At 38.0% G+C, this 18595-nt stretch overlaps 1 protein-coding gene across 9 annotated transcripts in view; it reads right to left on the reverse strand.

Moving 5' to 3' along the window:
* LOC127797256 (uncharacterized) overlaps nt 1-18595 on the reverse strand; it is a 42359-nt gene that overhangs the window by 3141 nt on the left and 20623 nt on the right. For 8 of the 9 annotated variants that reach the window (XR_008022160.1, XR_008022161.1, XR_008022162.1 and 5 more), the window contains exons 11-15: nt 3673-4179; nt 3084-3141; nt 2139-2226; nt 853-927; nt 4-87 (exon numbers count right to left, since the gene is read on the reverse strand). Coding sequence is in view for 6 of the 9 variants with exons in the window: in XM_052329981.1 (XP_052185941.1) it covers nt 4-87; nt 853-927; nt 2139-2226; nt 3084-3141; nt 3673-4179 (812 nt within the window). In the remaining 3 variants the exon portion in view is untranslated. The remainder of the gene's footprint in view (nt 1-3; nt 88-852; nt 928-2138; nt 2227-3083; nt 3142-3672; nt 4180-18595) is intronic. The other variant, XM_052329982.1, reaches the window with a different exon arrangement.

Below are 18595 nucleotides of genomic sequence, written 5' to 3' on the forward strand. Positions count from 1 at the left end.
GACTTCATGGTTCTTTCCATTGGTCCCTGGTACCAACTAACATTCAGAAGAGCTTCTGGAGGAGTATATTCGTAAGTCTGTTCAGCTCTGAAAAAAATAAAAAAAGTAGACGGAAATCAATTAATTAAACAAAGCAAGCAAAGAACCCTTGTTTCATGACTTCTAGATATGATGGTAGACAAAGTTGTTGATTGCAAATTCTCATTTGATGGGTTCAATGGAAACTTTGGAGACAAAGTAGGGAAATCAAGCATGACCTAGCCCCATTCTTCCTCACAGCATGTGAAAAAAATGATTAAGCTTTCCCTTAAGATAAGGGTCTCATTACTCAAGTTGGTGGAGCTACAAAAGGCTAAGGATCTAAAACAAGTAAAAGCAGGCATTTTCTTATAGAAGATATTGCACTGCACTCCTAATAATTCTTCAGATGGCAACAGCTTACACACATGCAAATTCTCAACAAATGGTGAAATGCAGAAAGACAACCTAACGCAACTTGCAATTGAAAAGGGAAATCTACAGAGCAGTAAGTTCTATCGTAAATTGAGATTATGGAGACAAATCAAATTGTAAAATAGGATTTCATACTTGGATATGATAGGGGTCTTTAATTTGGAGAACACAATTGGGTGAAAGCTTAGCTGCATTCAAGTTCTAATGGAATAAACTACAGCAAATTAAGCAAATTTATCATCAGTTAATAAATGAAACTCATCAGTTCAGTCATCGCCGAGCTGTCCATACTCGGGGGCAGCTTTAACTTTTTGAGGTAACACATTATAAATGCAAAACTTGTGCCAAGATAAACATAGAACAGAAGTAGGAAATTTTCCTCATGAGAAAATAAAGTACCTAGAAGGTCCAAATAAACCATACAAATGCTTCACCGTGAAGACATCCATCGCGCTACCAAAGTCAATAATGCGCCTGCAGAAGTTACGAGGGAAAGACATAAATAATCATATTCTAGAAAAGGAATAACAAAAACACCTAACTTTGCAATGAAAATTCAATGCATCAGACAAATGTGAAGGTAAATAAATTGCTAAGGGTTGAAGCTCTATGATTCCTAAGGGGTTGAGGTTGCTATTACAAAATCAAGAACAACTTTTCTTTTATACAGTTACTTCTTGGCTGGAGTAGATCTACTACAAATCAAATTTGAATTTCATCAATTTTTTGAGTAACTAGATGATAGGAATAGGTTATTGATATACAATTCTGACGTACATGGTGACAACCCCCATAACACCTTTTAATTTCAGATGTATCTTGATTTATCAAAACCAAAAAAGGGAAAAAAAATAAATTTCTAATGGTTGAGATGATATCTAGCAACTAATAAGTGACAGAACATAAAAAAGATGCACAATAACTACACTGTGGTCGCTACAAATCAGACCTAGGATCTCCAATGTTGAAGTAAAATAAGGAATAGAATTTAATACAGCTACAAATTGTATTGCATTGCTGAAAAAGTTCATTCCATAATATTTTATGCATCAGCAAGATATGATTTATGAGCTTCAGCATGCACCAAAAAACAAGTATATTATTGAAGGCAACCAAGCTTCAAAATAGAAATTTGCATTGAGTGTGTATTTGCTATGCCAAGGTGAAAATAATACAAAAGGGTTAGTTCATGAATGACTTGGAGGAAGCAAGCAATACGAGTAGATAAACAGACACATTCTGTCCCAACACTTTAGGATCAGCCATGAATCATGTAGTATCATTCTGCTCAAACACACTAGATTGAATTAACAAAGCTGACACCAATACTCAGAAATTTAACTAGACTAAATGCCAGACTTCTAATTAGAGATATGGATCTTTCATCTCCATGTTGATTAGTAGATTAGCCCTCTCAAACTTGATTGTTAATCAAAAAGAATACAATGGTGAGGCGCGGTTTTACTAGCTACAATAACACCAATAGATTAGCCCTCTCAAACTTGATTGTTAATCAAAAAGAATACAATGGTGAGGCGCGGTTTTACTAGCTACAATAACACCAATAAATAAATCACTCAGCAGTTGACCAGTAAGTGTCTGCAACCTTTAGCAACAGTGCCCTACAAAAAAAAAATAATGGAAGTCAAATATAATAAAAACAGAAAGAACAGAATGTGAAGTACATTTGTGTTGCAAATTTCTTGTCTCCACTTGGAACTCCTCTCAAGCATCTCCCAGTGTCCTGATCCTTAAAGCAAATGACCATGTTCTCTTCCAAGAAGAAACCCAAACCATTATCAGTTAGCAAATTACAAATGGATTAAAAAAAGTAACAATTTCCATCTGGTAATCTAAAAAGAAAAATCTATGGAATGGCTTCAAGTACACAGATCATAGTGGAGGAACAGGCCTGTAAATAAGGCAAAGATATGGGGGAAAAACGCCAACAGGTCTAGAGCTTATCAATATAATTGATCAAAGATTGCATCTAACAAACATGAAAAGTTACAAATGGCAATGAGGAGATAAACCAAAAGACTTATATGTCTCTAAAGGTTTAGCATGTAAATATTTAAAATGATGTGAACAGAATCAGGAATCTTTACCGACATAACCACACCAGCATATAAAATTCCACAAGCCTTTATTGGCATAACCAGACCAGCATATAAAATTTCATAATAGCTTCTCTAGACTATTATAGGCACTAGGGATAACCTACGTTTGGAACAATGGGTGCTTAATCAATATCTTACAAAGAAAATATTGTCACGACCCAGGGGGTAAGACCGTAATTGCATTTTATTTGTATTTTTGCTGCAGCATTTGATTGTACCTTTCAGTTACAATACAACTGAAAGATTAGAAAGCCTATAAATAGGCTAACAGTTAAAGGATGGGGATTCATTGTGCAATAATACAAGAATCTTTTCCCTCTCAATTCTCTCTATCTCCTCTGTTCTCTCCCTCTTTCTGTTCTAATTCTCCCTCCAATTCTCTTTGTTCTCGGTTTTTACCTAAAAAACCCTAGCTCAGATCTAAGGATCTGACAAATATCAACTTCTTTTTTCTTTTTTATCTAATTTTACATAATGATAATACAACATTTAAAAGTCACATGTCCTCACCTGGTTTAATATCCCTGTGGGTGATATTGCGATCATGGCAGGATTTGAGAGCCATCAACTGAGCAAAGGGAGTGAAAGTATATCACTAGTAATATTGAAGGGTGAGTTATGAAAATAAGTCAAGGAATAGACAACTTGCTAGCTTATCCATGCATGAAGCACAAAGAACTTTGTCGTATTTAAAATGAAGAAATGTCCATAGGACAAACTAAAGGATTCTGACCAGTTAAATTTAACACTTCATTCAAAGTCATATTTTCACCATGTTAAAGCCTTATGCGTGATCTTCTGAAGTTTAACCACTTAAAAACAGGGTGATCAACAATCTTTGGAAGACTATTGCACACAGATGACATGGCATCAATAAGGAAGCAAATGATAGAACTCGTTGATATGAACCATAGAAAGTGTAAAGGCTCATTACAGGACTTATTAAAACCATTGAGTTCGGATAATAGGATGCCAAGCTACATATAACTATAACAGAAATATGAAACACATAATGAATACATACCATTGAGTTCGGATAATAGGATGTCAAGCTACATATAACTATAACAGAAATACGAAACACGTAATGAATACATACCAATTGCCATATAAGATTGCGCATTTCCTCTTGTCCTGTCTCCGTTGTCTTCAACCAGTGCCACCATTTTGATGGACGCAACATCTGGACATGTTTAGCATGTTTATTCTGGTCGTCATCAGCATTGTTTTCAACTTCTTCTGCTGTATATAAAAGCTTTGACAAGGACAAGCCTTCATGGCGAAATACAAGCCAAATTTCATTAGATCGAGACTCAAAAGACTCCACATATCTTGCTATATGATTTAAACCTTCTTCATCAGCAACTCGGTGCAGTCTTTTTCCACTTTTGGATGTACTACCCAAATTCGATGTGCCTCCAATCTCATGAGCAGCAGATTCATTTGTTTGCAAATACTCATACAGATCTGACTGTGATTCTTTGAGGACTGTTTCTGGCATTCCTGATGACAAAAAACCTCCGAGACCAGAAGAGGCATTTAAGAAAACTTCACCAAAATATTTCTCCCGTAGGCCACTTAAGTAGACACCGGTCCCTCTCTCAACCTATTTTAAGAAAAAATAATCTATAAAGACTACTGAATAACAAGAGGCTAATGGGAACTTCTCTAGCTTATTCAGATGTCCTCAACTAAGATAATACAGAGGATTAATATGTGCTAGATTCTCAAAGGTGCAGGAAAGTACTCGTGCATCTCATTGTGAAAATATACAAGATTAGCAGGCAAAATCCATGAATAACAATTAGCGCATTGTATCTCTTTGATCTGGCTAAGTTCTTATTACGTTGAGAAACAAGTACATCAGTTCAAGGCTGGTCAATTTTGGGTTTTCAAAACAGGGTAAGCTGCAATATACACCGACTAACAAGACTGAAGGACAGTGTAATCACCAGCCAGCAGCATGTATTTCATGCACAACCTTTAAAGGAAGCAAACATATTGCTTTTCCAGTGCCACACTTTCTTTGAGAAGGCATACACAATTAACCTTGACGCTTTCGCCTTAACTGATCTTCAATTGAGAGTTTTTTTTCTTTTGGGCAAAGGAACAAGATGATTGCCCATCCAGTAATGACCAGGGTAAAGTTTCTGAAGGCTCAATTTCACTTTTCTTATGCGTGAACAATAATCTAATAACTTATTAGGATAACACATGATTCAAAAAGGCAATACAACCAGACTAATTCAGAAAGATAATAGAACCAAACCAATTCAGAAAGACAATAAACGAGATCCCAGTATCAACTTAGGCAACCATAGAATAGTGAACAAATGCCAAAAAATGAAAGAGGGTATTCCACATTGATACTGACATCTAATGTTTCTGATAGACTGAAGAGAGAGAGAGTACGGGTGTCTAAAAATATCCGAAAACCAGTGAACCGAACCAAACTAAACCGAACCGAACCAAACCGTGCCTTTTGGATTGGTTCTATGGTTCGACGGTTAGGTTCTGGTTCTAAAAATTAAGAACCGATATATTTGGTTTGGTTACTGGTTTTTCTTTTTAAACTGTGGTTCGAACCGAATCGGAACCGATATTATACTTGTATATATATTATAATTTTTTGGGTATATATATACATACGCATAAATATATTATTACTTGCAATTTTAATCTGCTAGTTTTTTTTTTTTTTTTTTTTTTGTTGTTGGTTATTGTTATTCATGAACTCTTTTATTTCTAGATTTTTATGCACTATTGCTATACTAAATGGTCGATGTAATCTAATTTGATGAGGTAATCTATGAATGATTTTGTTCTACTTTTACTTTAAGATTTGAAGCATTAATGAAGTTATGGGTTTATTTTAATTAAAAAATTTGTTTGTAATTTCATATTTTGCGAAAATATTTAGAAGCTAAATGTTAATTGAATAGAACTAAAACCAAACCAAAACTAGTCCGATGCGACGGATTGGTCATGATTTGGTTTTATATATATAATGATTCGGTTACGATTCTTATTTTTTCGGAACCATTAAAAATGGTTCAGTTATTGGATTCTTATAGAACCGGACCAATCTAAACCGTTGACAACCCTAAGGGAGAGTATTGCAGAGTGAAAAGATTAACACCCACAAGCACAAAATACCTTTCGCACAACCAGATAGCCATTCGCCATATCATTAGTCAATAGAAACTAAGATGAGAAGATGTAACATGAGTATCTGAAAGCTTAGGGTCTGGTCACACAGTCTTAATACGTTATGGAAAGAATAAATAAAATAAATCAATGAGAAGTCCAATACACTGCTCAGAGGTGGTTGCATCAAAATTTGAAGTCAAGGGGGAAATTTTCAAGTTAAAATAAGAAAAGTAGCAAATAATGTATGTAGACATTGTATAATTCCAAGTATAAAGGTAGTGTCAACTATGAGATTTCATTCCTCTGGCACAGCCAGATGAAAAATATAAATAAAGAACCATAACATAGCAATTGTGCAAGCATAAAACCTAGAGATCAGTGGATCAAGTGTGCACTATCAGCAGTATCTAAACTATCAAAGGATGGAATATTTTTCTCTTTTTTCCATGTACCATATTATATTTACCTTGATTCTCATTCCATGCACAAAAGTTGTATTAGTTAACAAACATAATTTTATAAATAAATAATAAATGAGTATTTAAAATTTTAAAATTTAGCCATACAGCCCATACCCTTGTGCCCTTAGACGTGATAATTAAATTGGCTCAACATTTGACATATAAACACACCTAAATCCCATACCCAAGCCCATGCAGTTTAGCGTTTATTAAGCTCCATTAGTGTTGCTTTTACCAATTGTCAAGTATCCTGTGAGTTTGGAATAATCTAGCCTTAAATTCATCATTCAACCATAAAATGTTAAGAGATATTATATAAACAAGAGAAATTAACGCAAATTTTTACTGATAATTAATGCTTCATTCAGAACCTGTGCTTTCAAGTACAGCATTGTGTCAGCTCCTCAGGTGCTGACAATGATTCTCGACCAAATAGAAAGATCGAGAGAGAAGGAGGGGAGATATTGTGAGAATTGGAAGAAGAAAAATGCAGAATTAAGGGGGAGAGAATAGAGAGAGTAACAGCAGAATATTCTTAGATTTTTCATATATCCGTGGAAGGGAAATTCAACACTATATATAGCTGATTTCCTAACCTCCCATGTGCGGTAACCACATATATGTGCATGGGAATGTACCAATGGCTGATGCAACAACTAATTAGGTACAACCCATTACAGCTAGCTTACAAATTATACTGTTTTCACCCCCTTACTATCTATAATTACAGTAAACTCCCCCTTACAAGTTAATACATGAAAAATACCCCCCCCCCCCCAAAATCAAATTTTCTTGTCCTGAAGAAATGTTGAGAAGGCTTGCCACGCGAGGGAATTGGTTGAGTAAATCTAGGAGGTATACCCAGGTATTATTGTCTGGATGAAGGCCCGACCATTGTACTAGTACTTGAGTGATGAGAGCCCCATGCTTGTATATCACCCTTTTTATCGAGAATAGTCGTAGGTTCCTTAGGCTTGTCTCCACCTTGTAGAGAAGTAGGCAGCATTGGACTTACTTGTTGTGTTCCTACTGATTTCTTAAGAAGAGAAACATGGAACACCAGATGGATGCTTGAGCTCTTCGGGAGTTGCAACTTGAAAGCCACACTTCCCACCTTGGCAGTTATGAGAAATGGACCATAGAACTTTGGTTTTTGAGTTAAGGCTCTTAAGTGTCTCAGCTACAGCTTCAGATATACCATTTCCCCCTCCTGAAACTCCCTTTCACTCCTCTTTTTATCTGCGAATTGCTTCATTTTGTTCTTTGAGTTGGCCAACTCAGTTTTGATTACCTGCAGAGCTTGTTGCCTTTGTAGGAGGTAGGTGTCTAGACCTGCTACTGATGAAGAATCTCCAAATGCCAGAAGTAAGGGTGGCTTGTAGCCATAAAGGGCTTCAAAAGGAGACCTTTTAATGGCACTATGGTGGCTGGAATTGTACCACCATTGTGCTGTAATCAACCATTTGTGCTAGGACTTGGGTTGTAAGAAACACAAACACCTCAAGAACATCTCTAGACTTTGATTAACCCTTTATGTCTAGACTTTGATTAACCCTTTATGTCTGCCCGTCAGATTCATGATGGTAGGCAATAGACATATTGAGCTTGACTCTAAATAACTGCATTAATTCCTTCCATAGTAGGCTAGTAAAGATGTTATCTCTATCCGATACTATAGCCTTAGGTACCCCATGTAATTTTACTATATGATCTACGAAGACCTTGGCAATTTCCTAAATAGTGTAAGGATGAGAAAGCCCAACGAAGTGGCTATATTTGGTGAATCTATCCACAATCACCATAATACAATCATTTCCTTCCGACTTTGGGAGTCCTTCAATAAAATCCATGGATATGCTCTTCCAAGGTCCCCCTGGAATGTCTAATGGCTGTAGTAGCCCCGGATAGGCCACATTTTCTATTTTACACCTCTTGCAAGTGTCACACTCCATTACAAATTCCATGACATCCTTCTTTAATCCTAACCATTGGAAAAGTTGTCTTACTTTATGATAGGTATTGATAATACTAGAATGTCCTCCAATGGGTGAATTGTGCAAAGCTTCAATCACCTTCTATCTAAGCCTTCCATCATTCCCAAAACCAACCTTCCTTTGGTACCTTATGATGCCATTAGCCAATGTACACCCCAGTTTAGCAATTGGATTGACCACTAACTGTTGAAGGAGCTCCTTAGTTGTTCCATCTATTTCATAACTTGAACAAATTTCTTGGCACCAATTCGGAATCACCATAAGAACCCGTCCTTCTTTAACAATTCAATTAATGGTCGGCTGATAATTCCATAGTTTTTGACAAACCTATGGTAGTAGCCACTTAACCCCAAAAATCCCCCAAGTCCCTTCACATTAGTAGGCCAAGGCCATTCTAACATTGTCACCACTTTGCTAGGGTCTGTACTTACCCCTGCTTTAGATATGACGTGGCCCAAGTACTCACTTTCTCTATAGCAAAGGCACACTTTGACTCTTTAACATACAAATGATTGAACCTAAAGACCTCAAAAGTGGTTTTTAGATGGTCAATGTGTTGAACAAAGGAAGGGTTGTAGATTAAAAGATCGTCAAAATACCAAAATAAATTGTTGTAGGTATGGTTCAAAAATCCGGTTCATCAAGGACTGGAAAGTAGCTAGGGCGTTGGTAAGGCCGAAGGGTATTACAAGAAACTTATAGTGTCCTTGATGGGTTTTGAATGTTGTTTTATGGACATGTTAAAATACATTTGTACTAGATTAGGGCTTGTCATGTAAGAAAGGTGTCATGTTTTATTTTCTGTTTTAGTTCTTCTAGAAGGGTATGTTTCTAGTAGGCTGACTGGGTTAGTTTTAAACTACCATCTTGGGGTAGTCGGTCAAGCTGTAACTTCTGCCCCTATAGCTTATAAATAGGGGCCGGGAGGTAGGCTTTTAGAGAGAGCTTTCAATTGTCTTTTACAAATCTATCTTGTGCGAGTATGTGTTGTGCGAAAGAGGGGATATCTTTCGAGTTTACAACTCTATATAACTTTCAAGTTTATGGGCTGGGAGAGAGTTGGGTTTTGTGGCACATGTAATCGTGTATTGATATTCAAAGATAGTGGAGAAAGCTAAGGGCAAAGCCAATCTGGATGTAGGTCTCATTCGAGACTGAACCAGGATAAATTTTCTTGTGTTGTTTTCTGTTCTTGATTATTTCTTGTTTGTTTTCTGCTCTATTGTTGTGTTGCAGATAAGAGAGATTGTCAAGGAGTGTTTGGGTGATTGAGAGATCATAGTGAGAGGTGAGATCTAGGTTAAGAACTTGGTATCAGAGCCGGTCACCTCTGGAATTGATCAAGAATTCAAGAACCTCAAGACAAGGAAGACGATCTCAGGGAAACAAGAATGGCGCCAATTACTTCTCGATCAGACATTGACAAGTTTGATGGGAGCAACGATTTCAGACTATGGAGGATCAAGATGGAAGCACTCCTCTGTAGGCTCGGTTTGGAGGAGGCGCTAGAACAAGAAGATATGACCAAAGGGAAATCAACCAGGAAAGAACTTCAAGTTCTAACCGCATAACAGAATGAGGCACGGGTGCAAATCAAGAAGGCGGCCTACAACCTTCTTATTCTAAGCCTTGGAGACAAAGTGCTCAAGGAAGTGTCAAGATTGAAGTCTGCGGCAGAAATTTGGAAGATTTGTATCTCAAGAAGAGTCTCTCCAGCAAGTTATTCCTCAAGGCTAGATTTTTTAATTTTAAGATGCACGATAATCAGAAACTCTAGGACCATTTAGATGATTTTAACAAACTATGTTTAGACCTATAAAACATAAACGTTAAATATGAGGAAGAAGACAAAGCCCTAGTTCTCCTATATTCATTACCTAAAACCTATGAGAACTTTGTAGATATTCTCCAGCATGGTAGGGATAAACTCTCTTTAGAAAATGTAATAAGGGCATTAAACTCTAAAGATTTGAGAATCAAAAGGGATAGTAAATCCTCACCAGTTGATGCTTTAACAGCAAGGTCAAGAAGTTCTAAGAAAGATTCTAAGAACAGAGGCAAATCAAGGTCTAAATCTAGAAATGGAAAAGGGCCAATAAAATGTTTTTATTGTCAACAAAAGGGTCACATTAAACGGCACTGTCCTAAGAGGAAAAAGGACTATGCCGATAAAGAGAAATCTGATAGGAGGGTAAATATATGTGACACCAGGTATGATAGTGTAGATGCACCAACAGTAAGTGACAATATAGACAGCCAAGAATGGGTCACAAACTCAGGCTGTTCTTTTCACATGACTCCTAGGAAGCAATGGATCCAAAACTTTAAGGAAATTAATGGGGGAAAGGTCTTATTAGGAAACGATTATGAATGTAAGGTTCAAGGGGTGGGAGATGTTAGATTAAAGATGCATGATGGAACCTTTAGAACCCTCACAACCGTGAGATATGTCCCTGAACTCAAGAGAAACTTGATTTCACTTGGGGAATCGGATAGGAGCGGATATAAATTCAAGGGTGAGGGTGGAGTGCTAAAAATAAATAAAGGCTCCCTAGTATGCATGAAAGTTGTGTTAAGGAATGGAATTTATTTCCTACAAGCAACCACCTTATGTGGTGAAGCTGCAAGTGTAAGTTCAAACTCCCATGATAAGGCAAGATTGTGGTATCTAAGAATGTCACACATTAGTGAGCAAGGGCTCAAGGAACTTGCTAAACAAAGGGATGTTGGAGTTTGGTTTGTCCCTAGATCTAAGCAAGTGTGAATCTTGCATTTATGGGAAGGCAGCTAAGATTAAATTTAACAAAACTACTATCCATTCATCAAAAGCACCCCTAGACTACATCCATTCAGATCTGTGGAGCCCAGCCCAAACCATGGCTGATGGGGGCTCTCAGTACTTTCTATCCATAATAGATGATTTCTCAAGAATGCTATGGGTATACGTTCTAAAGACTAAGGATAACACCTTTGAAACTTTTAGGACTTGGAAGAAAATGGTAGAAAATCAAATAGGCAGATCAGTGAAGGTTATTAGGACTGATAATGGGTTAAAGTTTTGCAATAGAGATTTTAATCAAATGTGTAAGGAGAGCAGCATAGTTAAACACTTAACAGCCCCCATAAACGCTAAGCAAAACAGGTTGGCTAAGAGGATGAACCAGACTCTTTTGGAGAGGGTAAGATGCATGCTTTTTCATGCAAACTTGTCCAAATCCTTTTGGGGGGAGGCTGTTTCCATATAATTAACAGGTCACCCTTTGCAGCAATTCATTTTCAGACTCTATATGAAAAGTGGACAGGGCACAAACCGAGCTTAACACACCTTAGAATATTTGGATGTCTAACCTATGCTCATGTGAAGCAAGAAAAATTAGAGCCTAGAGCCAAGAAATACCTATTTATAGGTTACCCTTCAGGTGTTAAAGGTTATAAGTTTTGGAACCTGGAATCAGATGGACCTAGGACTATAGTCACAAGAGATGTGACATTTGATGAGTCCTCTACCATAAAATTAGACAGCCTTCAAACCCAGCATAGCTTAGGAAAGGAAAAAGAATCTATCCAAGTAGAAATCTCAAAATTTAACCCATCTAATACCTCAGAACTGCCTGAACCTGCATATGAGTTTCAGGGTAGTGATCATGAAAGTGATCAGGCCCAAGAAGTTTCTCATCATGAAGAAGATGAAGTAGATAGCGATGTAGACTCCAACCTAGGTGATCATCCAAATCTGGACAGATATAGTGTTGCAAGGGATAGACAACCTAGGGTCCGCAAACCACCTAAGAGATTCGGTTATTCTGATTTGGTAGCCTATGCCTTCTCTAGTGCAACCAAAATAAGAGGGGAAGAACCACTTACCTATGAAGAGGCAATGTCTTTGAAGGATGTTGGAAAATGGCAAGAAGCCATGAAGTTTGAAATAGAGTCCTTAAAGAAAAATCAAACTTGGGAATTGGTTAAAAGGCCAAAGGGGCAGCACATAGTAGGCTGCAAGTGGTTGTTTAAGATCAAGAAAGGGGTAGGAATTAACCCTAAGCCTAGGTATAAGGCTAGGCTGGTTGCTAGGGGGTTCACCCAAGTTCAAGGCATTGATTTCAATGAAGTATTCTCCCCAGTAGTGAGACATACATCTATAAGGGTTCTATTGGCCATAACAACCCACTTAGATCTAAAACTAGAGTAGATGGATGTTACAACTACTTTCCTCCATGGGGACTTAGAGGAGAAAATTCTAATGGATCAACCAAGGGATTTTGAAGCTAAGGGAGAGGTGGGGAAGGTATGCCTGCCTAAGAAGTCTTTATATGGACTTAAGCAGTCCCTAAGGCAATGGTACCTTAAATTTGATACGGTAATGGTAAGCCAAGGGTATTCTAGAAGTTCCTATGACAGTTGTGTGTATTACAAGCATGTTACACCTAGCATTTCGGTGTATTTACTATTATATGTAGATGACATGTTTATTGCAAATCAATCCTATCAAGAAATTCAGCTTCTCAAACAAATGTTGAAAGCTAAATTTGAAATGAAAGAGTTAGGTGAAGCTAGGAAAATTCTAGGAATAGAAATTTCTAGAGATACACAACATAGGAGGATATACCTATCTCAAAAGTCCTATTTAGCCAAGGTTTTATCCAAGTTTAGAATGTCAAATGCAAAGGCAGTTAGTGTACCTTTTGCACCACACTTTAAGCTGTCCTCTGTCCAATCCCCTAAGAATGAGGAAGAAAGAAAGGAAATGAGTCATATCCCATACTCAAGTGCGGTAGGAAGTATAATGTATAGTATGGTATGCACTCAACCAGATCTAGCTCATCCTATGAGTGTTGTGAGCCGTTTTATGGCCAATCTAGGGAAAGATCACTGAACAACAGTTAAATGGATGTTTAAATATTTAACTGGAATCCTGAGTCATGTCTTAACATATGGTGGTGCTAAGATAGGAGTCCAACCTAGTATTCTAGGGTCTTCGGATGCAGACTATGCTACTGATATAAACAAAAGGAGGTCCACAACCGGATGGATATTTAGGTAATGGAACTCCACAATTAGTTGGAAATCAAGTCTCCAACATGTAGTAGCTCTATCTACAACCGAGGCAGAATACATAGCTCTTTCGGAAGCTTTTAAAGAGGCTATGTGTAACACCCCAATTCTCGGGAGCGTTAACGTAACGTAAGATTCCGGGGATAAATTTTTTTTTTCAAACAAAAATCCAACACAAAAACCATTCCCCGAAGATCCCGTTACACCTTCTCAGTATATCAACTATGAACCATTAATAAACCAAGACAGGTTCACCAACACAAATGCGGAAGCTAGATCGAAACCTCAACAGGTCATAACCAAAACCACTTTATTTATATATAAAGTTGCACCAACGTTTACATGACGTTTTCATAAGTAAATAACATAACTGAAAAGACATAATGTAAACTATCCGCTAATCGCCGTCACTCCTCGACGATTCCTTTCCCTTTTGCACCGCTGCCTTCACCTGGAACGTTTGAATATTCCAGGGACAAAGTCCAAATTAGATGATGAATCATCTAAGTGAGAGTTCAAAACACATTTTTCATGAATAATGCAAGACATGAAATAAACCAATATACCCGGTAAGCCCTAGCTCAAGAGAATTCCCACGCGCTTAACCCTACCATGGGGAAAGAGCAATCTCTCTAAAAGCTATGCCACCACACCAACTCGACGACACGACGACGCGACGCGATTCTAGCTTAAATGGGGCTGCCAACGCATCTCACCAGAATACGTTCCCACCTTAAGCATCCAGGAACCACCATACAATCCCAACTCCAAAATTTCACATGGACCACCTAGTCGTCCTAGTGCAACTTCCCTGGCCAAACGGCCTGGCACGGAAATCAAGGCGGCTATCCTGACATGCACACCCAGCATCAGATACCCCTATTATTCCGTCACGCCCTTGGAGAATTACGGCTACACTATCCAGACAACATCCTAGGCTGACATCCCACATGAACAACACAGTATGGATCACCTAGTCGTCCTAGTGCAACTTCCCTGACCAAACGGTCTGGCACGGAAACCAAGGCGGCTATCCTGACATGCACACTAGCATCAGATACCCCTATTATTCCGTCACGCCCTTGGAGAATTATGGCTACACTATCTAGACAACATCCGAGGCTAACATTCCATACGTACACATAAAACTCAAGACAATGCCACAATTCACAATTCAATGCATCGTATAAACAACATTTATAAAATGCAATGCACAGTTCAAAACGTTTAGGGACAAACCTCCCTCATAAATCCAACCGTCACCGGTTACCATTTTAATGCACAAAACCATTTTGCATGAAATCACCATATGTTCAGATAGAACAAGCACAATAAATCAAGTTTTGGAGGAGAACCACTCATAAGAAAGCCAAATTTTGGTAGCGAACAACTCACCTTGAACGAAACTCAGAACACCTCGAATCTTGTGCCCAACCTCAATTTTCGTGCAACTCCTCAAGTCTTTTAACCAAACCACCTCCTTACAGGTCCTCACGCGCTGCCTAAGTGCTCTACGCGTGTGATGCCTCGCGTATGCTTTAAAAACCCTCTATCCACTAAACCCGAAGCACTCTCGTCTAGCACAAATGTATCACAACTTCGAATGAGAGAATCCTTAGCCTTGAGCCCCTATTTATATGTTTAGGAAACTTAGCCACCAAGAAATATATATTCTGCAATCATTTCAAATCTTTCAAAATCTTTTCCAATCATTCCAAATCTTCTAATATTTTCTATAATCATTCCAAATCTTTTGATATCTTTTGCAAATCATTCCAAAATCTTCTAAGATTCTCTGCAATCATTGTAAATATTCTATAATCATTCAAAATCTTCTAATATCTTTTGTAATCATTCCAAAATCTTCTAAGATTCTCTGCAATCATTGTAAATCTTCTATAATCATTGCTATCCAAATCAAATCTTTTCTTATCCAATCAAATCTTATACAAATCTTATCCTTAAAGTCATCATGAGCCTTCATCTTATCTCTAACGTCATCATGAGACTTCATCCTTATCTCTAAAGTCATTTATGAAGCTTTTTTCCTGAATCTCCCAAATGCCCCTAGTAAAAAGATTTCAAGAATTACACTTTGGCCCGAACTTTTGGATAGTTGCACTTAGACCCTTTTCAACATGGTCCCCGGGCTAATTTTTAATTGCATTTTAGTCCCTGAAAAATGGACTAATTGTGCTAATGCCCCTAATTTTTCGGTAAATTACACTTTTACCCCCAACCTCAAAATTACGATTTTGCCCCCGGCTCAAAAACTGAACTTCTCTTTAAAGACCTTTATAACCCTTTGAAATATCCCAAAACACTCTCTTTAAAATTCCGAAAAAATATCGTTTCGATCTCCCTCCGTCAATTTCGAAAAAACTGCACTTAGGCCCGAATCTTCGTTTTAGCTACAAACCCTTTTGTTTCTTCCAAAAACTACTGAAGGGTTACTCTATATGCCAAATATGAACTTCCTTGGGGTTCCATTGACTTCCCGGATGCCCCGTACGATAATTCGGTATTTCAGCCTAAATCACAATTGCCTTTTTTTAGCTGTACCGGGAACCGTTCCCGATCCAACTTCTTTTGATGCCTAAAATCATAACTCGTATTACTTGTCGATACTATACCATTTTCCTTGGCTATCTAGGGTCCAGGGTACTCCCTCTGACTAATTCGATCGTCCAAAGTTGCGTTAGTGTACCCTATAGTCTTATTTTCCACAAAGTCCATTTATGCCCTTCATCAAATATTATTTATGACCTCAAATCATTCTCGGGTATTACACTATGTGGCTTAAGGGATTAGTGAGTGAACTCCTAGGTTTAGAAGTTAAGGCTACCTTGTTATGTGACAATCAAAGTGCCACACATCTATCTAAGAATCAGGCACACCATAAAAGGACAAAACATATAGATGTAATGATTGAAAATAAATCTGTTTTCTTGTCAAAAATGGAAGGTGAAAATAATGCAGCAAACATTTTTACAAAAGCAATTCCATCAACCAAGCTTCAGCATTGTTTGAAGATCCTACAGTTGGGACAAGCAGTTAACTAAAGATTGCAGGAACTGGGAGAAGCCTAATCAAGTCAAATGGGTGGAGAATTTGTTAAAATACATTCGTACTAGATTAGGGCTTGTAATGTAAGAAAGGTGTCATGTTTTATTTGTTGTTCTAGTTCTTCTAGAAGGGTATGTTTCTAGAAGGCTGACCGGGTTAGTTTTAAACTACCATCTTAGGGTAGTCGGTTAGGCTGTAACTTCCGCCCCTATAGCTTATAAATAGGGGCTAGGAGGTAGGCTTTTAGAGAGAGCTTTCAATTGTCTTTTACAAATCTATCTTGTGCGAGTATGTGCTGTGTGAAAGAGGGGATATCTTTCGGGTTTACAACTCTGTATAGCTTTCAAGTTTATGGGCTGGGAGAGAGTTGGGTTTTGTGGCACATGTAATCATGTATTGATATTCAAAGATAGTGGAGAAAGCTAAGGGCAAAGTCAATCTGGATGTAGATCTCATTCGAGACTGAACCAGGATAAATTTTCTTGTGTTGTTTGTTGTTCTTAATTATTTCTTGTTTGTTTTTTGCTCTATTGTTGTGTTGCAGATCAAAGAGATTGTCAGGGAGTGTTTGGGTGATTGAGAGATCATAGTGAGAGGTGAGATCTAGGTTAACAGGACATCTTCAAGTTTCATCCAAATTTGATGATAACCTAATCTAAGATCTAATTTGGTAAAAACAGTGGCATACTTAAGCTCATCAAGTAGGTCTTCTACAATAGGTATTGGGAACTTGTCTTTGATGGTTATGGAGTTTAGGTGACAATAGTCAACACAAAATCTCCATGAACCATCTTTCTTTTTAACAAATAAAACGGCTAAAGCAAAATGACTGTTGCTGGGATGGATAAAAACGGGTGAAGCAAAAGGACTGTTGTTGGGATGGATAAGTGATTTGTTTAACATGTCCTTGATGAATCTTTCAATTTCAGTTTTCTGTTTGGAGGGATATCGGTATGATCTTAGATTAACAAGGTCAGCATGGGGTTTCAAGTCAATAGAGTGATCAAAGGGTCTTTTGTGGAAAGGAATGGGATTCTGCAAAGAGGTCCTTATATTCAATCAAAAGTAGATTAAGAGAGTCAATTTCTTGTACCTTTCTTTGGATGTGTGGTTGGTTGCCAACGACCACCTGTAATTCCCCTTCTTGTCCTATTCTCTCCCCGGTATGTTCCACTGCTTGGATAGAGAAAAGTTAAGCCACTTTGGGAAATCTACTTTTGAACATTTGTTACAGCCTCTTACTCGAAATTATCTTGCATACTCCCACCTCTTGATTGCCTGTTAGGGTCTTCTTACTACAATCTTTCTCAAAAGTCACCTCCATTTTATTGAAATTAAAACTGATTGGGCTGACTCCCTTCATCCAATCCACTCTTGATGCCAAGCATCTCCCATATCATTTAGATAAGCAGAAGCCATGGTGATCTTCTGCTATTCCAGAATTTGATATAGGGAGAAAGAATACTCTTTCACATTTCCTCGTCCACCACCTTTGATTCTCACCTTAAAACAATGGAATCTCGAGTTTTGGCATAGAATAGCTCGATTGGTTGTGGTTAACCAGAGCTCCTAGCCTCCTTTCTCTTATATTTTCCCCCACCGTTTCCATATCGAACTCAAACTTTGATGTCCCCATCGGCCGATGTTCTACTCCCACTCCGGGAAAAATGGGCTCCGTTTTTCTCGAAGAGGAAAATCGAGTGACAGTCTTACCGGATGTTGATTGGCGAACATTCACGCAATCAGTTGCATCTACTCCATTTGTTCCCGAAGCAAAGTGCTCCACTAGCGACTCTCCACCCTCCAACGTTCCATTGCTTGATCAATCCGGGAATCGACTTCAGCTCCAATAAAAAGTTCCAAGTGTCCCCATCCAATTTTGCATCTCCGCCATTGTTCTAGTCACTTGCTATAGTTGGGATTCCATTTGTTTCATCCTTGTTCCGTTGGCCATGGTTATGATTCTTTGGCTAACGATCGAAGCCCAAGAGCATTGCTCTGATACCAGAATTGTCAGCTCCTCAGGTGCTGACAATGGTTCTTGACCAAATAGGAAGATCACAAGAGAAGGAGAGGAGATATTGACAGAATTGGAAGAAGAAGAATGCAGAATTAAGGGAGAGAGAATAGAGAGAGTAAGAACAAAATATTCTTAGATTTTTCATATATCTGTAGAAGGGAAATTCAGCACTATATAGAGCTGATTTCCTAACCTCCCATGTGCGGTAACTGCATACACGTGCATGGGAATGTACCGGCGGCTGATGTAGCAACTAACTAGGTACAACCCATTACAGCT

This window comes from Diospyros lotus, chromosome 3 (assembly GCF_014633365.1).
Source record: "Diospyros lotus cultivar Yz01 chromosome 3, ASM1463336v1, whole genome shotgun sequence".
Taxonomy (NCBI): Eukaryota; Viridiplantae; Streptophyta; class Magnoliopsida; order Ericales; family Ebenaceae; genus Diospyros; species Diospyros lotus.